General features: G+C 43.3%; 1 protein-coding gene and 1 long non-coding RNA gene across 2 annotated transcripts in view; both read right to left on the bottom strand.

Annotated features, from left to right (window-relative positions):
* The window catches only part of EXOC4 (exocyst complex component 4), a 473,947-nt gene extending 455,089 nt beyond the window's left edge, over positions 1-18,858 (bottom strand). Inside the window, exon 1 of the mRNA XM_009328697.1 lies at positions 18,802-18,858. Coding sequence (XP_009326972.1) covers positions 18,802-18,858 — 57 coding nt within the window. The remainder of the gene's footprint in view (positions 1-18,801) is intronic.
* A 4,605-nt stretch (positions 18,859-23,463) lies between these two features.
* On the bottom strand, positions 23,464-24,371 carry LOC103920836. The gene is made up of 2 exons (XR_663820.1): positions 24,296-24,371; positions 23,464-23,975 (listed from the first exon to the last, which is right to left on the bottom strand). It is a non-coding gene; the product is annotated as an uncharacterized LOC103920836 (long non-coding RNA).
* Between the last annotated feature and the right edge of the window lie 312 nt (positions 24,372-24,683).

Below are 24,683 nucleotides of genomic sequence, written 5' to 3'. Positions count from 1 at the left end.
GGAAGAAAGGCAATGTTTCCTCTGCGTAGGACATTTGCATGACCATTACTGAATATCTGCACCCAGTTCTGACGTCCGCACTTTGCAAAGGGTGTTACAAGATGGAAAGGGTAAAGAAAAGAGCAAGAGCAATGCAAAAAATCTGCCTTACAGTGAGACGTTTGAGAAGCGTATTCTAATTCATGTCTGCAAACTGTGTCCTTGTATGAACTCCCCGTTAGCTTTGTAAATATTGCATTATATTTCGTCTTTGAGAGATGGGTCCCGGGAACACCACAGACTCTCTCCCCATCCTCCCTATTTCTGTGCTCCTTTTTGAATATTCACTTCAACTTGGTTGCGAGCCTTCAAATGCTTTTAGGAGCTTGATGCTTTAAAATTTGGAGTATATCTCCATGGCTCAGTGAAGAGTTCACAATGGAGAGCCCAATACATACCTGTGAAGTGCAGCTCTGAAAAGCCACACTTCTGGTGCTTGATCTGCGAAGCCTATAGCTGGCTTGTACATATCTCCAAGGCGCTGTGTTTTACTGTATTGGCAATAATCTGTGTCTGGAAAGTAGCGACAGCAAAATTATTCCCCTGCTTGGCTCTTGGCTTCACACGTTTGAAGTATGTCTGAGTAAGAAACTCCTCTTGCTATGGCTGATTTTTGTTTCTTTACTCACCTGTTGCTCACAAAGGGTGAAATCAGAAAAACAGAGCTGCTTCGGGTAGGTGCAGGGAACGTGGGGAGAATTTGGACCAAAGAGCACAGACAGCGCTGGCCAAGAAAGGCATCAGGCGAAAGTTCAGCCCCGGGGCTCTGCTTCCTAACCCAGCAGAGAAGAACACTGTCAAGTCTCGACTGGGAGACAGAGGGTATCAGGATATACGGCCACCATATCAGATTCAATAGCTTCTTTCAGAAAGTGAGGTGGGCCAAATTGTCGCAAGGTGAAGAAGGCTTGATCACAGTTTACGGGTGACTTACCTTTTCTCCGGCAGGCAAGGAGAGAGTGGAAACCAGAAGCTGGAAGGTGGGACCGCTTCCACAGGCAGCATTCATGAAGGAGCTGGATGGTGGTGGATCTTGGGGTCTTTCTTCTGTACTTTTTTTCTAGGTATGGAGCTGGTGTTGTTACTTTCTCCTAGGTAGCAAATGTCATTGCAGACCCCACCCCAGAGTAGTCAATGGTCTTCCCAAAGCTGAGAATGGCCTGACTATTTAAGTCCTCTCCCAAGCTTTATTATATAGGGTTAGAGCTGTTTTCACATCAATATTGGAAAAAAGATTCTGATATTTTATGAATTACGTGGTCTCGGGACAGCAAGCTGCACTGCAGATTCATATCCAACGCTTCCCAGAGTCTGAGAATATTTATTTCTTGGTTTGAACCAGTCACCAAACATGAAGAAACACGTTGATCTTTGAGCAACTTCCATTCCTAAAGCATAAACCTTCTGCAGGCAGAAGCTTCAGAGATACATCTTAGGTGTGTTGAGTTGCTGTGACTGTCTAAGGTTATGAGGGAGGTCAAGGGAGAGGGAATAGTGATAAATTTGTTAGGCAAACTGGCAAAGTTGGAAGAAACAGGCAAGGTCTGGGGGTCCCCAGCTCTCCTGGAGATCATGCAAAGTCATAAAGAAGCAGCTATGTGTCCAAAAGTTTGTTTCCTACAGATGAATCAGGTGTTCTGATTAAGGATATTGCCTCGCTTTGCCACATACCTTGCCTTGGTGTAAATTAGGATGTCTCTGGTGATACTGGCAAAGGTGTGAAAACTTCTAGCAGCTGAGCATCTGGCTCATTCATTTGCAAAATGTTCAGGGATTACTAGAGGTTAAGCACACTCTCTAAATGTCAGATGTCGACTGCATTACATTCAGCGATAATAAACTTTAAGCAGAAGAAAGTTCCCTTGAAATATCAACCCTTCACCCAGCAGCGCTCATTTAAGAGTTTAAAAAGTGTTGCACATTACTGGCCCATAAATAATAGTAGTGAAAAGGTCAAGCAACCTGTTAGGAAAGTCTTAGCGTTCAGTGAATGAACTTGCTGAATCACGGCCGGTATGAAAACCCAGTATTAGAGCTCTGGCTCATTTGTGTCCGGCCCCCCGCAACTCATGCTGCTAAACCCTGTCCTTGCTGAAATCGGAAATGATCTTGAAACTACGGTGACTGCACAATGTGCCAGAGTTGGGTTAGGCAAAACTTTTAAGCCATTTTTACTGGTAGGGTTTGCAATGTCTTCAATAAGAATGCTTTGCTCTTTAAAAAAGTGCCACATCTTGTCCTCTTATGGGAAATTCTTCAAAACCTTTTGAAACAAATATTTTATTGGGAAAAAAACCAGCCAAGAAAGGGAAAAAGCTACAGTAGAGACAAGAACAGAACCGGCCACCAAAAATATAATTAAAACCTTTGAGAAAATGTTGGCTTAAAATTTAAACAGGAAAGATTAGGATTTGTTGATTTCTTCATTTTTTCCATTGAAAGCAGCACTTTAAGAGTAGTTTTTTAACAAAGACAGTTTAAAAAATACAGAGTTGGGAGCCAAGCTTGTAGGAGCTAAGTGGGATCCCCAAAGGTCAGAGATTTCTCCAGGAGTTCTGTGGTTGTCACAGTTTGGCTCCCACACAACCACCCTCAGCGCTTGTCATTATGGGTGTTTAGAACCACCTCTCATTACCATTTGTCTCCCCACTCCTCTCTTCTTACATCAAATCTCACCCTTTGCTGTAGCTATTGTGATAATTACGTTCCCAAGTCTTTACCGCCAGTGCAGTTCACTGTTGGACCACGTTCTCTGATAGACGATATTTATTAGAGCTTGCAGAAGTCTTGTAAGATGTTTGGTTTTGAACTGGTTTAAATAAAATAAGAAGCTGAACCCCAATCCTTAAAAGTCTTCCGCTGTGTTTTTAAAAGCAGAACTAAAGGCAAAAGATTCAAAAATTGCCCACACACTAAAACTGGGAAACTGTACTTCATGGTTTTATTGCACCAAGAATATATTTTATTTTAATTTTTTAAAATTATTTTTAGTTTCATATTTTCCAAAAAACAAAATTTGGGGAAAAAAAAAGTTATATGAAACATTTTCTGACAGAGTCAATCTATTCTAAACAATTTTGAAGGCGCAACAACACATTTATTTAGGCTGTTTCCTTGAAGCTGTGATTATAAGATTAAGACATCAAGACACTTGGCCTTAGTGCGTTCACAAAGATTTCGTTACGCAACGTCCAGTTTTGGTTCTGAGCACATGAATTTGAAATTTAGTAAGGGAGATGCAGCGTGTGCCCCACCTTTCTCTCCTCCGTCCTCTAGATTTCAGCTGTAAATCATGTGTCTCCTAGAGCTGGGAAGGGAACGCGGGACTCACATCTCCTAATACTCTTCCAACCATCAGACCACTTTAATAAAATCGTATTAGTTCATACAGATGATCCGATATATTTTTTTTTTCCAATACTGCCAGAAAGCAGCATCTCTCTTTCTTTTTTTTTTTCTGTTGCTTCCAAAAGCTGAATATCTATGGAAAATAAAAAGCGAGTAAGAATTTACAGCAGGTTTTTTATTTTCCCTGCTAGATTGCAATAAGGATTAGGCAGGTCAGCGCTGTGCTGTTCAAAAGTTTATTTACTTCACGCTGTGATTTCTCCTTGAAAGTGTAAGGGCGAAGTAACCTTTGGATCTTCAAAAGCTCTGGCACTGCTGTGATTTCTCCGAGAGTTATTTGTATATTGTTAGGTTGGCAGCAAGCCGTTCAATCCTGCAAGAGATTCAGCTAATAGCTCAGGTGAGCTGAGAAGAGCTACGGTTACTTGGATGTTTCTATACTGCATATCATTAATTAATCTACTACAGCTAGCTCTTTCTGAACCATTGTATATTCCCCGCTTATGCAGTCTTATCGACCTGACCCTGGGGAAAATCAATTCGTGTAATCTATCTTATTACATTTAAATATATGTACAGGACTTGATACAGTACAACAGCAGTGGACTTGAAAGAGACAAGGAAAAATGTCCGGGAAGGAGGAGAAAAAGGAGGAAAAGCAGGTAACACGTTGATACGTTGGGGTAAGCCCTGCAGATCTGCCCTAATTTATTTTCCAAACTCGCACCATTATAAACTAAGAACCGGGTCTTGGGCAAAAGGGTCATGCGCATCTCCTGTACAGCGTAGTGCAAGCACAGCCTGGGGATGTATGTACCCAGAAATCAACGGCACATCTGACCCTCTTACAGCCTCATCTAAGGATCCGTAAGTCTTACAAAAGCCATTGCAGTTCATGCTTTTAACTCTTGATGTCCCTGCTGCGTTGGCCCAAATACAATGGCTTTAAAAGCAAATCCATTTTTTTTTATCAGTCCAGTAAAACCTGCATTGTTATCGTGCTTTTGCTGTTATTAAGATCTGTTCTCGTATTTAAATGGAAATTGGTAGATAAGATGACCTGAATTTCCACCAAGAGTAGGCTGACAAAAAATATCAAAGGCCAAAAGGATGATCTGGGGACGTACAGGATGGCCAGGCTCACTTTGGTCCCTGGGAAAATCATGGTGTGATTCTTGTAACATATTTCTGGGGACAGGAAGGAGAATAAAGTAATCGGGAAGGGTTAGCGTGGCTTCACCAAGCATAAATCATGCCTGACCAATTTAACCATGGTGATGTATTGTAGGAGGACCAGAGACAGTGGACACTGAAGCAGGAGAGGTTCAGTGGAAATAAGGAAAAGGTTCCTGGAAATAAGGAAAAACTTTGTCACGATGAGACCAGTCAGGCATTGGAAGAGGTTTCCCAGCGAGGCTGTGCAGGCTCCATCCTTGGAGGTTTCCAAGGTGCGGGTGGACAAACCCCTCAGCAACCTGGTCTGATCTCAAGGGTGATCTCAAGGAGAGCAGGAGGTTGGAGTACAGACCTCCTGAGGCCCCTTCCAGCCTGAATGGTTCTGTGAATCCACGGCTCTACAAGATCGTAGGAGCGGCTAAGACACAGTTGCTGCCATTAAGAGGATGGCAGCAGCTCCATTTCCACTTGGTGGACACACCCAAGGTGAGCATCGCTCTGCTCTGACTTGAAGAATGGAGATGGAGAGTCACATGGTGGCAACCAAAATTTACTGGTGTGTGAGCAGGCATTGCATGGGATGATACTAAACTGCGAAGAACACTTGCTTTGGTCATTGCTGGTAAACTTGTCCCTGCACAAAAGGATCACGTGTAGATAACTGAAAGTAGGAATTATATTACAGCCGAAAAGGAGATAATTGGTTCTATAGTCATTATCTTTACTTTCATTAAGTGTGAGGAGTAATGAAACAGAACCATCAAGAGATTAGAAGTTGATGTGCAGGCACCACAAAAAATATCTACAGGGGCGGGTAGGGAGAGGCTGACTTGTAGAACAGATGGAATTGTTGATATGAGCTGATTTTTTGTTTAAAAGCAGTGAATTCCTTAAAAATGGCCAATAAAAGCCCTGGAGACCAGCCACCTAGGTAAAGGCAGCACAGAGCACCCACACCTGGTGGTCTCCCATTTTCAGCTATGCCTTCACTTGGGGTGGAAAATGGGTGAGGCTACCATAGCAAGCCGAATCCAGAAAAGCCTCCCTGTCACCCAGAACCATCCTCGGGTAGATTAAGGTGGGTGCAAGTGCCAGGATTAGGCTAGTGTACACCCAAATGACGTGAAAACACAATTTTATAACGGGAATCTGGGCAGGCAATGAAGATGTGTCAGATAGATAGGTGCCTTTCAGCCTTCCCCTCTAACAGCTTTGCCCCTCTCTTTTGTTTTCTCTTCATAAGCCAACTTTAGAGAAAAGGGATAGGAAGCTCTAAAAGCCTTGCTTTGGCTTCCTTCTCTCCGACAATAGAGGCAATGACAAATCCGAGATGCTGCCAGCCCTCCTTCAAGGGCTGGATTGATGTCCCTGCCTCGTGGTTAGACCCAGCTGGGAGAAGGGGAATTAGGCCTTGTCTTTCAATTACTGCTGTTTTGCTCAGGGCCGCACATTGAAGCCTCCCAGCGGAGAAGTCCTTCTTACCGCTTATAATCTCTGAATTGTATTTGAAAATAAAGCTTTTAATTAAAACTGGCATTTCTCAGCTTCCCACTGGCAGCCGACATCTGCCTGCAAAGAAATATCCTTTGTGACACTTGCAGTACAGAAGCCCAGCGTTAAAGAGAGTAAACTAATTCCCCGCTCTCCTGCCATCAGATGAGATGTGAAAGACAAGCTCCTCAACACTTACGTCCATTAAAGATCCCACGGCATTTCGCACCAGCGAGGGGGTTAACCCCAGTGACCTGGCCAGGTTCCAGCTCAAGTAATCTCCGTCTCAAATCCCCCCTCCTGTGGTTTCTTACGTGACATAATCTCCTTCACTTCCCGCGCTCTATCATCACTGGGAGCCGTTGATGCAAAGAGTTAAACAGCTGCTCGGTGGGCTCGAAGGTGACAGCGTTTCATAGGTGGGTCCTTCCACACGCACCCAAAAGTAATGCGATGGCGTCTTTTTGCAACCCCGACACGTTGCCCCTGATCCGAAGACAAACCTTGTGAAAAATTTCATGCCCAAAGGAATATTTTGGCAGAGTCTGCAGCAGCTGACAGGGACCATTTCAAATGCTACAACCTAACCATTTCCATAATGCTGTCTGCATTATCTCACTTAATTAACATTCAAGGATGTAGAGAGTCTTAACAGTATTGGCAAAGTTCTTTAAGGACTTCAATTGCACAACGATACAATTGAATCCTCTTATGACATCTTTTAAATCTGATGGGAGTCTTTTTGTGTTTTAAGCGAGGATCTTGACATGTAAATTAATTTTATTATGCCTATTTCTCCAGGGGTCCTGAGGGCAAGGTTTTTTCTTCTGCTCACAGTCATGTATTCTGATGTGGGCTAATCGTCTCTCGTCCTTCTCCCTGCAGCAGCCTGCACTTCAGGCATTTTACGTACCAAATCTGTCATGTGCAGCATAATCCTGGTGAGGGAGAATGGGGAGAGGGCAGATTGAAATGACTTATTGACACTACCTCTGATAGTCACGTTAGAGGTCTATGCTGTGAGTTTTACAACAAGTTTCATGAAGCCCTGGAATTACATCAGCCAAAAAAAAAAAAAAACCCAACAGGTGGGAAATGGCAAGGATTCAACACCAAACGATAAAAATCAAAATCAGTTATCCTGCAGCACTGGCAATCCCAAAGTGTCATGAAAGTCAAGGAAAACCAGTAAGTAGAAAACAAATGTGGCCTCAGGAGTTTGTTCATAAATTTATATGGCAATAGCCCTGCATGTTCTCAAAAATGAACTAGCTTCAAATAAGAGATTGAAACTCAGAATCATCTTTGCAAATGTAACATTTCTGTCTGATACAATTGAGATTACCCTGTAGACATTTTATGTTTTTAGCAGCTTTTTTCCTCCCATCATTAAATATTTAATAGTTCTAATTTATCGCTTTAATATTGCGTTGTTTTGGCTTAGGTGCTTGGGCCATGAACTGAATTGCGCAGACGAGAGGAAACTGTGCATGTTTATCAGAGTTACATACTGAAGAAGGATACGGTGTGCTTCCATCTCCACTGCCTTGTACCACACGTGATCACTTACATCAAGGGAAAATGCCTCCAGTACCCCTCCTGTGAACGGCTACCACTTGGCACCAGCTCTTCCCATTATTACTATTTATATTCCCCAAATATTTAAAAATGCTGTAAGAGATCAAGGCTCTGGCGTGCCAGCTACCCTACAGACACAAGGAATGGATAGAGCATCTAAAAATATGAACGGGCAGATGGTGAAAAGAGGGAAAGTGCCCCAGCATCTCAGGCCCTGTTCGATGCCCTGAGTGTTGCTGTGTTCTGCTTTGGTGCTAACGTACGATACAAGGCAGCCAAGGCTAATGAGTGCCCTGTGGTGGGATTTATCTGCCCTGGCTTAGGTACCCCAATGTTGGATGTCGACATCCAAGCTAGTCACCCCAGGTTCCCCTTATCATCAGTGGAAAGCAATGGGCCCGTCCAGAGGACAGTGTATCACATCTTAAAAACAGATGTCTACAACGGATTAGATGAGTTTCTCTGTGCAGGCGTCTATTTCCTCTGTTGTCTTTGTGGTGGAGCATGGAGATACAGCGCTCAATCCATTTCTGCATGTCTTTTCATTATCTGAGCAAAGATAACCCATCTGTCTTCTGTACCAGAACAGAGCCTCTGCCAACAGCCAAGCTCTGTCTCTGATGCGTGACTCTCTAAGCCAGACAAAATCATTAGGAGTCATTCCTGCCTTAGTTATATCGGCCACAGGTGTGTGGAAAGCCCCATAGTCTTGTTCAGCCTTTTCCCGTAAAATTTCTGTTAAAATGCTTCAGTAAAGGTACGTCTTGGTGATGGTGACTGTTTGACTGTGACTGATTTATGGCATTTTTAAACCAGCCAACTTCACTGTCCTCAAAGAAAGATGCTGGTGTAGCAGATCCACTCCGGACCTCACAGCACACTGAGAAGCAACACCAGAACAGATGGACTTAGGTATACCAGAAGCTGGGGATGTTAACTTGTAGCCATTAATGGTCAGTATTAACAGTGCCTAGGAAGACATGAAAGAGTATCATCATCACCCCAGGAATACCTAAACCTCTAAAATCAGATTAGAGATATCATGTGAAGCATCAAAAGGAACCACTTCGTGATGCTATTTAGCAAACTGGCTGAGACTAAAGACTACTTTCACCTTCATCCTCAGAGCAGGTCATCATGAAAACATATGGACTTCACCTGGCTGCGAGCGCTGGTGCTAAAAATTGCCTTAGTTACAGTCTCGGTGGCTCTCAGCGATTCAGATGCAAATCATTAATTGTGAGGTGAACTTCTGGAAGGTCAGCTACGGGTCTGATGTGCCTGTTCAGGTCCCAGACCAGGACCTCCAAGTAGACCTTCACAGCCAACCGCACCAGAGTAAAAAACAACATTTCAAGGGTGAAGCAGTATCATATTTTCTTGGTGTCCTTCTTGGGCCTCTGCACATCAGTCATTGCATACAGGTAAAAGCAGTATAAATTGATCCTATCCAGGCAGAGGATCAAATATATAAATAAAGTGAGGAAATCTTGGAAAAGACTTGACCATCTCTTCCGGTGATGTCTCCTACTGAGCGGACACATCTGCGAAAAGAAAATGTTCCTCCATATTCAACTGTGGCCTGTGGCCTATTCTGCGATAAAAAAATGTGTCTGATTTGTGCACTTCCCCAAAGGAGTTGAGTGAGAGAAAGAAGAATTATATTCTCTGCAGGCTCTTTTGAAAAATCCTACCCTTAAAGTGTTTTGAGGTCCCCGAACAGCAAATGTGATAGAAGTGGACATTTCCCCATGGGATCTGACGCTTCAGGCCTTAGCTTTCTCTCAGTGAGGGTCATTTAATTAATTCAGCCCCGCTCTGCTACCGTCAGGATGTTCTGCATTCAGAACAGGGCTCTGACACAGCTGCTCTATGCATATGCTAGACAACCATTAAAAGATAAGAACTGTAATCCAAACTTGTATAAAGATCTAAATAGACAGGATCCAGGTTGCATGAAAGAAATAAAAGTACAAGCAGCATTTGTACTACCAACCAAAATACAGTCACGGGGTCTGAATCTTTCCACAAGCTCGGTCGTCTGTGGCTGTAGCACCATTCACTTCTGCAGGTTCCCTGTGATTGACTGGCAGTGAAAATCAGAAAGGAGGACTGTCCTCAGACTGCTTTGTGAGATAGAAAATGAATGTTTGAGTACAAGTTGTCAAATACCTTGGTTACAAGGGAGTATGAACAAATCAGTCTTATATTTCTTCCCATTTACATGCAGAAAATCTCTGCATAACTCACTGCAGAAAAAATGTCCTTACAAGACTGGACTGAAAAGTGAACACAGCCCTGAGCCGGATCTTAGATCTTCCTCAGATTTTACATTTTATTTTTTAAAACTGAGTCTCCAGATCCAAACCTCCCCGTGCTCTGGATTCTGGGCTGAAACTGTAACCTGGTAAATGTGATTTTTGTCATCAGTAGCAGAAGGCCACGGGCATTGTGCTCACCCAACACTGCAGGGTCTCAGGACATCTCTGGGCTTGCCGTGCCCTCAGCTGGGTGTCCCTGTGATCACAAGCGTCCCGTGGCCAAGGGCCTCGTGCCCGACCTGCCTGAGCTCAGCGCTGGGGACACCTCTCATGGCCAAGGGCTGCCACCCCGGGCAGGCCCTGCCCAGCAAACACCAGCCCTTTGTGTGCCCGGGCTGGGCGCTGGGCAGCCCTGCCACTGGCGCTGGGGACCAGGGAGAGGGAGCAGGTGATGGGGAGAGGGGGGATGAAGATACCCCCAGGTGGTGCCAAGAGCGAGGAGGAAGAAACCCCACCATGGACATCACACTCCTGCCAGGGGAGACCTCTGGATGGTGGTGACTTGTAACCTTCTCCCCGACTGTGCTTGAGGGAGACTGATCCTGAGATGCAGAGGGACGTTGGCAGGGTGAGCATCACACCAGAGATAAGGGGTAGAGTCTAGGAAGAGGTTTTTGTATAAAAAATTAAATTGCATCATAGATAAGACTTTTAAAACATTAATTAGGTATTTTGGAATATTAGCCTTTCAAAATATCTATTGGACTAACAAATTCTTGGCTCCCTTTATATTGTATGTTTCTCTTCCCTCCGTCCCCCGATAACAACAGTTTGGGAGGAGAATAAGGTATTCTGAGGTTTTGTTATCTTAGGGCTGAGATCTCATGAAGCTACTTCCATTCTGCCTTGGAGCATAATTTCCAGCTCTGAGTTGGCTTTGAATTCAGCCAGGTACAGATCCAGGGATATCTTAAAGCCTCTTTCTTTGACTTGGCTTAATCACTAATATCAGCTCCTCACCTTGCTGAGCAAAATTTTCTACTACAAGCAACAACGTTATTAAGAAAATGTTCACCACCTGGTTTTCCAAAGGGAATTAAACACCTCTCTCACCCCTCTTACATCTAAGCAGCACCCCGGGCTGAATAGATGCAGGAATTTTCCTGCCCCTGGGAACAATCTTTCCCTGAGAACAAAACCCACAAACTATAATTTGGCTGCCAATGTCATCTCCAGCATAATCAAGTATTGACTTAATTAGAAATCCTTTTAAGTGATGCATAGGGAGAAAAACACATTTTTTTTCAAAGTATTCCTCATTTGTAATTATTATTTCACTTGTGAATCTTCCACACTCCATTGAAAATGCCATATGGAAAACAAATTAGTTTGCTACAGTGACTAATGTTTACTGCCACTTCTGCTCTGAAGTTTTGGGCCAAGTTTTTAAATCATCGGTCCTTTCTCTGGCAAAACTGCCACTGAAATTGGTCTGTATGATCAAAGTCTGGATATAAGTAGAAGCACCACAATAGGAAATGGCAGCACGTCCCACCTGGTCACTAAGAGCAATCCAGGAATTTAATAGCAAGCAGTTATTTATTTAAGCAGTTGCCTAAAAATGTTGCATATGCTAAATATGATAGAGTTGAAATTACGCTGCTTTCACTGAGAGAGGGACAATATTTCCCGGCTGCATCGTGTGGCTGATTGCGGGGAGCTTCACGATCTGTTATGAGCTTCACAGCCTTGCAAGTCATTTGCACCTTTCTTTAGCTCAGTCTCTCCACTTGGAATAATATAATAGTTAGTCCTGAAATATGATTTGCTTAATTATACTCTTGTACTGCACCTGTCACTCCAGTCTCATATATCTCCCCTTCACATGGCTGTTCCCTGATCCTCCAGGATAACACCCAGTGCATTTTTTTCTCGCAGTATTCTTCCCCTTAATTTCACCGAGTGTAGGCGTCGCTTTTACAGAATAGTGACTTTCAGGGTTATCCTCCTTCCTTTTTTGAACACTGGCCTTAAGTTGGATTCTCTCCCACCTTCTGCTGCTTTCTCAGTGTACTGTGTAGTGTTTCCAAACAGTGAGTAGTACAAGAAATTCATTTGTCGTGAGCGATTTGCCTTATACCGCACACATTTGCCCGTGTAGAAGTCATTGGCTCGCCTTCTAGCCATGTCCAGAAGGTTATCGCAATACCCATAAAAGATGGGATTTCTCTTTTCCTTTCAAATGAACACTTGAATTCTGTGGAATTGGAAGGGGCCATCTGGATACGAGCGCGTAAAGTCGGCGAGAGTTTTTGGCTCCTCTGCTCTGGGAATTTAATGGAAGTTTTGATTAAAGTTTCTGTGGCCGAGTCCTGCATGAGCAAGTTCTGTTTCTAATGGCCATATGGAATTCCCATTGGTGAGAGCTCATCTGGAGGATGCCAATAGGATCTGTATGAAAAAAAACAGTGATTGGTAATGCAGATCAGAAAGAAGGACTTGGCTCGGTTCAGTAAAACACTTAGTCATCCAAAGATATGAGCACAAAGTATTGAAGAGTGTGGGAGTTGCTTAGGACTAAGGACTTCAGGGTTTGGACTGTTTGTATCATTATTAGGTATTATTTATTAATAATAATACATCTAATCACTTCTTGGAGGACAGGACAGTTGGCAACATTAACTCTATTAGCCAAAATTATGAGTGTTTCAAAACACCATCTGTTGATGGTTACCTCTTAGCAATGAAAATAGAAACCAAATTTACATACTGGTTGGCTGTGGAGCACCCCCAGGACTCCGACCGAGGGCACACTGCTGGGCATAGACTTTATGATTGAAAAGACAATTGCTTCTTACTGTTCCCATTCATTTCTGTACAGACCTCCTGGCTTCTTCTTCTGCAGTGTCAAATAGATTCCAATACTCTTGTCAGCTACTGCATCTTTCTAGTATGCAATCATTTATTTACCAAGCCTAAATAGAAATACAAGACAAAAATGTTCCCAATTATCACAGGCAACCACATCATATGGAGTGGAAAGTACCCTGCTACTACTACCTCAACAATCTTTGAAATCAAAGGAGTTATATAAATTTAAGCTTTCCAGGACTAAAAGCCTGCATTAAAAATATAGGACACAACACATCTTTTTAACAGAAAATGCTGTTAATGCTGCAAAGTAAAGCACTTGAAAATTAGGGAATGCCAGATTGATTGTTGCCATGGAGAAGTCCTTGAGAGCATTAATCACTGCCTTAAGAGCTGGGTTTGAATAGTGTGCGGAAAATAAAGCACGGGGCCACACACGGAACAACAATGTGAAAACAAAACATCACATAGCTGCTCATTAGATGAACACCATTATCCCGTGCACTGAAGGTAGGTGTCCTGCAGAAAGAAACAGTATGGGATCATGTAATTAACATTCTACCATCATGCATATGCACAGCAAATGATCTGGGAGCTCGCCAACAGGTCTGAACTTTTGAGGGCTTGACTATGTAACGTCCTCCTTTTATGTGGTTGTGTTTGAATGCAAACTTTGCATTTGTTTTTCCTAGAAAAGAAGTGAATTGACAGAAGATATGTCATAGGCCGTACCATTTCGTTTCAGCCCCAGGGTCCTCATTTACAGTGGAGGGAGGGCAAATACAGAACACAGGCTTAAGAGCCTGGAGATTTGGGTCCTTGCCAGCCATGTCTTCACCGTAAGGCCTCCAGTTGTGGTTCCGTTTAGGGTAGGAGTCCTCGTGGAGCACATAACAGAGCTGGAAACAAAAGCATAGAGTAGGGACAGGATGAGGGTGTGCATCAGACTAGATGTCCAGGAAGCTCCACAGGGTGCATCTCCTCACAGCGTAAACACCGAGGACCTCTCAGCTCTGCCACAAGTGTGTTGTGTGATCTTGAGCAAGACGCTCTCCTGCTCTGTGCCTCACTTTGTCTATCTGTAAAATAGGGATAGTGGTGCTTAACTTTTCAAATGTCTCTCTGAGTAATGGGCAAAAGGATATTTAAGCTCAACATGTTATATGGATGTGTTTCTCAATGTTAATTAAAGCTTTTTCAAAGTATAACCTGCATTTTGGATGGCCATCTTTGCTTCCCTCTTCCTGCTTTGTTACCTACTCCCTGTTTCAATTGATTAAAAAAATCTTGCTCTTTCACTGCCCTTTTATGTTAGCATTGGCTGCCCTTTACTCACCACTCAGGTTTAATATTCCCAAATTTTATTAACCAGTTATTTACAAACTGCCAAATCAAACAGATTAGCAAGCAAGACTCAAAACAAGACAAAAGATCCTGTGTTAGTCTCTCACTGAGTAAATAATCTGCTTGGGTCATGTATAATTAATCAATCTGCTGTTTCACAGAGGACTCAACCATTCTTGTTCATCCTCGCAAATAATACAGTACTCTGTATTTTGCTATGATTGTCTCTGTTGCACATGCGAGCAGTTGACTGCATGCTTTCTTCCAGAAAGGAAAAGCACAAATTTAACAGAATGACTCTCAGGAGAAGCTGGAGACCTCACCGCACAAAATTCAGACCACTGGGGTGTGTGAGTGGTACATTAGAGATAAAAACATTTCCCAGAGGGGATCAAACATCTGCAGAAACATGGCATGATCGAGCATTCCCCAGTACATGGCCACAACAGCTACTACAGAACCATAGAATCATAGAATGGTTTGGGTTGGAAGGGACCTTAAAGGTCATCTAGTCCAACCCCCCTGCCATGGGCAAGGACATTTTCCACTAGATCAGGTTGCTCAAACCCTCATCTAGCTTGGCCTTGAACACCTCCAGGGAGGAGGTGTCCACAACTTCTCTGGGTAACCTGTTCCAGTGTCTCACCATAGAATCATAGAATAGTTTGGGTTGGAAGGGGCCTTTAAAGGTCATCTAGTCCAACCCCCCTGCCGTGGGCAGGGACATCTTCAACTAGATCAGGTTGCTCAGAGCCCCGTCCAACCTGATCTGGAATGTTTCCAGGGATGGGGCATCCACCACCTCTCTGGGCAACCTGGGCCAGTGCTTCACCACCCTCTCAGTAAAACATTTCTTCCTTATCTCTAGTCTAAATCTACTCCCCTTTAGTTTAAAGCCGTTCCCCCTTGTCCTGTCGCAACAAGGCCCTGCTAAAAAGGTTGCCGCCATCTTTTTTATAAGCCCCCTTTAAGTACTGATAGGCTGCAATAAGGTCTCCCCGAAGTCTTCTCTTCTCCAGGCTGCTTTGGATGCAGCCCAGGATACGATTGGCCTTCTGGGCTGCGAGCGCACATTGCTGGCTCATGTCCAGCCTTTCATCCACCAGTACCCCCAAGTCCTTCTCGGCAGGGCTGCTCTCCATCCCTTCATCCCCCAGCCTGTAGTGATACCGATATGCAGATTAGTCGGTGATTATGAAGTCCTAGGCAGCTAGTTTTTTTAACACCAACGGAAGTCTTTAGATAATCTACTTTGGCCTCCTGCCATGAAGTTTCATTCACTTACCAATAACTTCTGCCTGTCTGAAGGAGACCCTGCGTTGGCACCCAGGCAGGGGACAGAGGATTTACCTGTTCCTTTGGGTTTGTCCCAGTGCCTTGCTGATCTGTCTTGTAAATTGAATTTCTCTTCTTTTAACACCCATCCTCTGTTACGCCTTCTTTTATTGGATTGAAAAGCTCCAATATTTTCTCTTTGTGAAAGTGCTTAAGAACTGTAATCAAATAACACATCAGTCATCTTTTTGTCAAGACAGAAACACTGAACTCTATGACTCACTCTCAAGCTTTATTTTGACCACTGAATTGTTTCCTGGGCTCTTATCTGCACTGCATCTACCTCTAGAATACGTTTACATTTTTGGGGCAGAATGCCATTACTGGTGTCACTCATGCTGTATTCAGAGGTAAATTCACCTCCTTAAATTAGTTGCTCTTCTCCTGAATTGTTTAATCTCCTGTTCAATTATTATGGCACTTTAGCAACTTAGCTGACAGTCTCTTTGAAAATTTACTATTGGAAAAGCAAACAGTGCAAATGGAATACCCTGGATGGCAAATAGAGGACTTCTCCCCATTGATTCCCATGACTAAGTCTTGTCTAAAGCTACTATAATGAGATAAAAGAAATACAGGCACATTTCAATTAAAGAGCTATGATATCCTTGGGGAAAACTCTTCAGGAAAATCATGTGAAGAAACAATCTCACTGCTACTCCATTTTGGTTTTGGATACGTGAAATTAAGTTCTCTTGAAAAAATGAAATATTTCTTCCTTTAGGCAATCTGTAGCAAAGTGATGTTGTTCCTTTTGCCTCCAATAAAGCTTAAGCCATCGGATTTGACCAAAGGTTTACCTTTCTCCCAAAGATCAGTCATAAGATTGAGGCTAGTTCACTTGGCATGAATTTCCCTGTGGAAATTACTGTAGGAAGAGTTTCAATGAAGTGAATATCCAGGGCTGCTAAGTATTGCTTTATCTTTTGAATAGCAAGCTACCAATACCGACTTTCCTACACCATTTTTAAGTTGCATCTTACACCATTTTTAAGTTTCCTACTTAGCTTATGAGAATGCTATGTTGGACAACATGCTGGACATGCTAGACAAGCTGTATTACAGTAAGAAAGAAAGTCCCTTTTAGTAACAGTGGAGGGGATGTCCCAACACGTGATGACTCCTCTGACATCTATTGGAGGGACTGGGGATGAGATTCAGGACAACAGCAGCGTGGAAGTAGAAGGATCTCCCCATGTTACTAATATGTAAAGAGACAGGGCACAGTAAAACTTTCATTACAGAAAGGTGAAGACCGTTAGTACTGGTATCCAAGCACCCTGAATTTTTTCTGACCCCCTTTGCTATCTTGCTGGGAGATAGCAAACGACTGCTCCATCCTGTATGACCTCTGAGTTTTTCTCTACGTGCTCCCTCAAGGAGATCCCAGCTTGCGTAGTAGAAAAGTAGTTTCTGTTCTAATCTTTCCTCTCTCTTCTTCCTTTCTTTTGCCTTTTTCATGCTGGCCAGACCATCTCCGGGCTGAGGCTGAGCTCTTCAGCAATAAAGGATTTACATGTCACTTGGGATGTAGCCTTATAGCTGTCCAGAGAAGCAGTCTCCAGGTCCCCACGGGCAGCCTGTCCCTCCAAGTCTGTACTCTTGCATGTTTCTGTGAAGCTCACCGCAACCATGCTGTTGTTTCCCATTTGCCCACTCTGACCACTGTGCAGACCGTGACTGGTACTCCTAGGTGTTGAGGAAGCACAAGTAATAAACAGAAGTATGAGATAATAGTTCTCCAGAGAGGAATTGTACGTTTCAGCTAAGAAAAGTTGAGGGAAGGAGGGAGGTGTCTAATGATGCGGTGGAAGAAGCAGCGAATATTAACTGAGATTACTTCAAATCTCTCTCTCTCTTCAGACAGAGCAGAAAGGATAGATGATGATCAAAAACCTGCTTCTGAAAATGCAGCTCCCAGCCCTTGTGACTCAGGCACCAGTGGAGCGAGGCCAGAGAGACTATCAATGCTAAGTCCCCGAGTCCTTGATGCTCTCTGCAGGAGGCACTTGAATGTGTCCAAGATGATGCTACAGCCCAGCCAAGTTTTCTGATGAATAACTCCACAGGGGGCAGAGGCCTGTTGAAGGTCACGAAACATTTCTGCTGACATTGATGTTAAATACTAAATCCTTTTGCTTTTGTACTGAAGCAGCTGGAACCCAGCTATGTGCTGCAGTCCCCGCCACTTGTGTATTTACGAAGGCAACTGCAATGAAGCCAGGCACAGAAGACCACCTCTGACAGGCAACCCCGTCTTCAGTGATCACCTGAATCCATGGATCTCTTTGTGGCATCCAGTACAATCTGTCTGACGCTCTGTTGTAAACCTCTACTAAGCAATTCATTTTTGCAGTCCCTCAGACCTTTCTGTGTATTAAAGAGACAAGTTCTAGAAAAAAACCAATACACAAAGTGGAAACAAAAAGCTTCCGTTTTACCCTGTATTACCAGAAGCATCTTAATTTATTAAAACCAGATAAAACTGAATTTTGCTTTCTACAGGCTTTTAGAAACTGAAGTGAGGGGAGGTTCTGCCCTATGCTGTGCCAGATTCAAAGACTGCTCTGTATGTCCAAACACATTTGTTTCTTCCAAGTATTTTTGCTAGTCTAATTTTTCATCATATGACCTTGTCACATTTACTCTATAACATGATTTTTGCCATCAGTAGCAGAAGGCCACGGGCATTGCAGTGACCTGATGCTGCAGGGTCTCAGGACATCTCTGGGCTTGCCGTGCCCTCAGCTGGGTGTCCCTGTGATCACAAGTGTCCCGTGGCCAAGGGCCTCATGCCCGACCTGCCTGAGCTCAGCGCTGGGGACACCCCACATGGCCAAGGGCTGCCGCCCCGGGCAGGCCCTGCCCAGCAAACACCAGCCCTTTGTGTGCCCGGGCTGGGCGCTGGGCAGCCCTGCCACTGGCGCTGGGGACCAGGGAAGAGGGAGCAGGTGATGGGGAGAGGGGGGATGAAGATACCCCCAGATGGTGCCAAGAGCGAGAAGGAAGAAACCCCACCATGGACATCACACTCCTGCCAGGGGAGACCTCTGGATGGTGGTGACTTGTAACCTTCTCCCCGACTGTGCTTGAGGGAGACTGATCCTGAGATGCAGAGGGACATTGGCAGGGTGAGCATCACACCAGAGATAAGGGGTAGAGTCTAGGAAGAGGTTTTTGTATAAAAAATTAAATTGCATTACTGATGAGATTTTTAAAATATTAATTAGTTTGGACTACTAGACTACTGCAATGTTATCTGGGCTAACAATAAATTCTTAGCTCTACTCATGAGGTGTGTTCTACTATTGCCCATAACATGAATTTCAGTGTAACAGCATCCTGAGCCTGTCATTACCGCTGCCAGGTGACTAGGTTTTTCCTCATAGTTGTCTTCATAGAAAGGATCGTGCATGCAGGCTTGCTGAGAGCATTGCTGCAAGCACCTGAGCTGTCAGGAGGGACTGAGCCTGATTTCTTCAGCATAGACACCTGCTTGACTAACTACGTTAGCAGTGGATGGCTGTTAGACCACTTAATTTTAGGCACATAACTGAGATGTCTTCTTTAGCAATGCAGTTGCCCTGGGTTGCCTCTGTAATTGATGACGAGTCATCTCTAAAGGTAGTTCAGGTTTTGGGTGTCTGAATGAAGCTTAATATGAGTTTAAGACTAGAGGACCATCCTCTAGAGGGAGATGTGAGCTGCGCTCGGGCCATGACCTGCTTTCTGTGTAACAGAAACATTCAAAACACAGAGCCTCCAGCCAGTTATAGTGCCATTTTTGTAATGCTCTCGTACACTGATCTCCTGTGAAGTCGGAACACCAGCATTCTTCTGTATTCTGTACCAGAGACACCTCACGCTTGGCTAGAAGTTTAATTCTGTTAACTAAAAGCGGTAGTAGGTTGTTGTCATAAACTGGATGAAGCACTTAGGAGAGAGACCACAGGCTTTGTACTGTGTGCCTCTGTTGAAATAACTTCAAGAACTCATTCGTACATGATATACCAGGCACTTCGAAATGTTCTCAGGTGGTCTCCAATTGGAAAAGATATTTACATGGCCTATAAAACTGAGAATACAACCTAGGCATAGAAACCCTTTCACGTGACTCATCTGATCAGCCAAGGTGGAAAGAATGAATGCAGAGAGCAGCCTGAAAGCAAACCATAGCCTAACAACCGTACTGTCGAAGTGCGAGTTCAGCTGCCTCTGCGACACACCCAGCTGTGTCTGGATTGCAGATGTTCCCCTGTAACAAATGTTCGAATAATCAGTTCTACAAATGATAATTTGATTTTTTTTTTTTTTTGCCAGTGTTGGGTTCCCTTTAGCGATACACCTGCGATGTGCTACAGAGTGAGGGAAGGAAGGGAAATATTCTTAGCTGATCTCTCTGTTGGCTCCTGCTCTTGCTCTTAGGTAGACTCCAGCTCAGAAACTCCTAAGGTGGCACAGGCCAAGGGATGCGTGTGGCACACGTCTGGCACCTTTGAAAACCAAGCCTGAATTCTTGTCAATATTCAACAATTGTCTTTATGTGTATAAATGTTTTCAAGGTAGAACCCCTACTGGAACCACTTTTCCTGGCACGGATTCAAGACGAACCCTTTCCACGGTCCGCAGCAGACTGCCTCCCCTCCTTGGTTTGGGACTTTACCTTTTTCTTTCGGTGTATCAGTGCTTAGCACCACGACACTCCTGGTTTTCAGCTTCATACATCAGCGTATACAGAACGCCAAGAAAATATTTTTGCTGTGCCTTTGTGCTTGCAGGCCTTTTTGCAGTGCTTGGGAATTTCAGAATTATTCACGCGGTCATTGCTTGGAATTGATCAAATCAGGTGCTTCTTTTTTAGTCATTCAATCGGTAAAGAAGGCTGAGTTCATCAGCTGAACAGACAACCCAGATAAGACAGGTTTGGGAAAGAATTTTTATTGTTCCAAAGATTTAGTATTCAGACATTATAGACTTGAGTAAATTCTAATTGTGTTTCTAACTCTACGTTTAATAAAAGGACCATGGAGAAGGAAAAAAAAAAAAGGGCTGTGAGCAGTGGGAGGGAAAACAGGAAATGAGGCCATGAATCAAATCAGGTCTTGGAGATGACAGTCAGGCTGGCTACAAATTCTGCAGCTCACTTGCTACTGATGTGAACCACACCAGTCAGATAAAAGTATATCAACATAAATAATCACATATTAATATGACATAATATTAATATATTATGCTTTGAAGTCCATAGGTAAATCTGAGGGTCCTGAACTGCATGATACGCGTTAAGTAAATAAGCTTTGCAGCAGCTTCCCGCGGCTAGTGCTTCAAGGCAGGGAATCCAGGCTGCCCTCTGTGGAAAGTGCAGGGATCTCTGGGGTGATATACGTAACATAATCCAATATACAGTGCAGAGTAGCCAACAGAGAAATAAAGACTAATAAAGTATCCCAGGCACTCTAGAAATGGTCTCGAGGAAGCAGTGGTGGTCTGCAGATAGCGCACATCCCATGGAGCCATCTCAGACACCAACTAGAAATCCAGCCTCGCTCCTGCAATGAATATGATGAGTTGAACTCACTTTTTTTTTTCCCTCAGAAAAAGAAGACTAATTCATCATTATTCATTGATCAGGTTGTTAACCTTGATTACTCAGGAAACCAAACCATGCAGATATGAGTCTCCGTGTGATAGCAACTGGTAAGGGCTGCTGACAAGGTGCTACTGAGCATGTGGCAAAAATTCAAGCATGCTCTTGTCTTGAACTAGTGAGAATAAACACAGACTGTGAGAAGCGAAGCAATGATTGAAGCATTGATTCTGAGGTGAGCCATGAACCTTCAGCCTCTGCAGGAGCTGAATTGGGATTGAAAGGGAAGGTCTTCTGCCCTTTATACAACCAGGCCCTCAAATCTGTTTGAAAAGCTCATTTAGAGGAATTTGATGGTATAGCTTAATTTGCCCTGCAGTTATAACAGGTACTGAAACTTGTGCCAATAGCACCAAGAGAAGCAGGATTTGGCACACCAGGAATGTACTGAAAGTACGTTATTTACTCATGAAATCTCATCTTATGGCAGAAGGCACTGCGGACTGTTGCATCCAACAGGAAAGAGTTAATTTCCAGGTTTTTGAGAACTTGCAGACTTCGCTATAATGGTCATTACTGATAAGGAGGAACCTAGGTACTATCAAAGTCTTTCCATGCTGAACATTTCTAAGGAATAGATGACCATCAAGGGATAACCAGGTAAAGTCATATGGTACAACATGCTCACCGTGGCAGTGACCGAGCAAGATGATCCTCCGCAGAATAAAAACTCACAGCAGGTGTGCAATGAGCCTTTATATGTCACCTCACCTATCAAGTGTTTTCATGGCATTTTTTAAGTCTTGAGACAAGAGTCTGAAATTTAATAGTAACTCGTTCCTGGGCTCATTAGGATTTATTTGTTTCTGAATGTCTGGCAATGCTGTCCTTCACTACTCTTTGGCTATACTTGATAGCGAACAATTTGAGTATTAAGTGGTACAAGAAATATTTCTACCACAAAGGAATATGTCCAGTCAAGGACAAACAAGATTGGAAAAACAGCACTGCTTTTTAACAAAGGATCAAGCATTTATAACCCGGCCATAAAAATGTGCAGGGTATGTGGAAAAGCACACAGCACCACAAGAAGTGAATGTCTTTAACATAGTAAGATACTGCTTGTTTTTCAGATACACAATGAAATACCTTAAGTTTACCAGTTTGAGATGGATTTTCTGCTTACACAAGTCAGAAACGGGTTCAGATCCAACAAGAATCAGAAGCAGTTAATAGGTTTGTATTGATCGCTGCATTTGCATTTGTCATTGCGCTCTTGCATTATCTTTTTTTTTGGTAGAAATGTACTCTCTAGTAACCACTGAGGAGAACTGATACAGAAGACCAATGTCCTGCAGCTTTGGCACTGAACGACCTTGGGCATGTCACTTCATCATCTGTATCTTTGAAGAGTTTTACTCTGACTGGAGTAGGATGCAGGTATTTGACGTAACACACATATCAAAAGCGCCTGGCTTGGCTGCACAGAACTCCTGTAGACTGATTAACACTACCGAGTAGTAACAAATTACTCTATGCTGAGCTCTGCTTTGATGTTTTGATTACTGCTGCTGCCTGTACGAGTTAGTTTAAACTAGGTTGGGTTTTTCTATGCCACATATAGCAGTCAACTCTGTGGACCGCATTGATCGACACTACTCTCAAAATAAGCATATTATTTACATGAACTTATAAATTGTTTGAAGTTACACACAGATCAACTTCTTTTTCTAGTTGCAAATTGCTTGTGAGAGTTGTGAACTAGACATGAGTTTATTTGCCAGTCGATAATGAATGATTTTTGGACTGCAAATTTGTTGTAGCCTTTTCTAACATTAATTTCTAATACTTTTTTCATCTAGCAATGTCCTTGAAAGAGTTCTCAAACAGGTTTGACAGTACACAGTGAAAAGCTTCTGACATATAGATAGCTCTGGCCTGCAGCAAACAGTCTTTCATTTCCACCTATTATAGGGGAGCCATAAATTCTGGGGTACCTCAGTCCTGCTCTTTCTACAGTGAGAGAACCTTACAGACATATCAAAATGACCCAAAGCAATTTTGAGATGTAATTCTGCCCATTTGTTCTTTTTCCCCCCTCCTGAAATCTATGCATATGTTACAGTGTTCTGTAATTTCAAGTCATGCAAAACAATCATAAAAACCCCTGGTAGAAAATAGCTGTTGTTAAAACCTTAATTCCTAAGTATAAATCTTTCTGTTCAGCAAGACAAAAGTATTTTCTCAGGACACTCCCAACAGAGGACAAATATATTAGAAGGGCTGCTTCTGATTTGGAGATGGGCATTTCCACAACAGTTATGTCACTAACTGAATAAATACAATTTGTCCCCCAAAAACATTTCCTGGGGAGAAAAAAAAAAAAATTCAATACCCTCAGTCTGTTGGTGCTCACAGAGTATCAAGACAGATAGATGCACAGTCCATTTATTCCCTTCAAAACATAGTTACCAGGATGTTGAATTCTTAATAGTGCCCCCTCATAGAAACTGGTTTAACATCTATAAAAATGGGCATAAACATCACGTCACATACCTCAAGAGAGCAGCTCCTATGTCCTTGATATATTTTCAAGCAGTTTTTATTTGGTAGTAAAGTGACTATCAGCCAACGCTTCAGCAATATCTTAAGCCCCAAGGAAGACGGATAGATACCGCTGAAATGTTGGCTGACAGACATTTTACATCCAAATAAAAATTTCTTGAAAATGTATCAAGGACATGTGAGCAGTTCTGTTGATGCAACGAACACGATGTTTGCATCGATTCAGAGACATGAAATGCGTCAGTTGACATGGGCTGCAATAATCCGTTGTCATCATTATGTAAACACTTCGGGACAAATTTCTGGCAAGGGTAGTGGAAGGCTTCGGTGTCACTTCGGTACAAAAAGGCTATCCTTCCTTGAGCCATGCAGATGAAGGACTTGGAAGGGGGAAAAAGAAAAGATAAAGTTTCCCAAATATCATGGTTATTATTATTTATACGTTGCCAGTGTCAAAAAGTCCCAGCAGAAGACTGGGGCTTCACTGGGTAAAACAACTGAAGAGGCCAGATAGTAGGAGAGACAAAACAATGTATATTCATATATTCCAGTTATGTAAAGGTACTTCTTGCCTCATACTTAGGCTAGAGAAATTCAAAGGTGTGTCTGACACCACTGACATCCAGAATGCAATACTTTTTCTGGTATTATACGCTAAAGAACACCTTTTTCTCCTTTCAGACGTCTTCCCAGCACGCACTTCTGCAATTCCGGCCATCAAGATAGGCCATGGGATCTACAGGGGGGATTTTACTTGCGGAACAGCCAGATCCAGATGCAGTTTATATTGTAGGCTGAAAAGAAAATGTGTTATGCGTTATTAACATTATTCATTTCTTGGAAAGAAAACTACGTGCCCAAAGGGGCTGTGTTAATGGTAAATTTATGCCGTTATGATGTGGAAAAGGGGAGGAGGCATCAGCTGCGGCCCAGAGCTCCGGCAGAAGCCTGGGGCACTCACCCACAGCACACCATCGGCATGGCTCGCTGAGGGAGGGCAGGAGCACACCGCCCCTTAGCCTCAGCGGGACAAGCAGAGTTGGGGGGGGGGGGGGGGCGCGCAAAAATCCACGAACGGGGGCAGCGGG

Source organism: Pygoscelis adeliae, unplaced genomic scaffold (assembly GCF_000699105.1).
Source record: "Pygoscelis adeliae isolate BGI_AS28 unplaced genomic scaffold, ASM69910v1 Scaffold207, whole genome shotgun sequence".
Taxonomy (NCBI): domain Eukaryota; kingdom Metazoa; phylum Chordata; class Aves; order Sphenisciformes; family Spheniscidae; genus Pygoscelis; species Pygoscelis adeliae.
The sequence above is the reverse complement of the archived record's forward strand: the minus strand, read 5'-3'. Positions and strand labels throughout refer to the sequence as shown.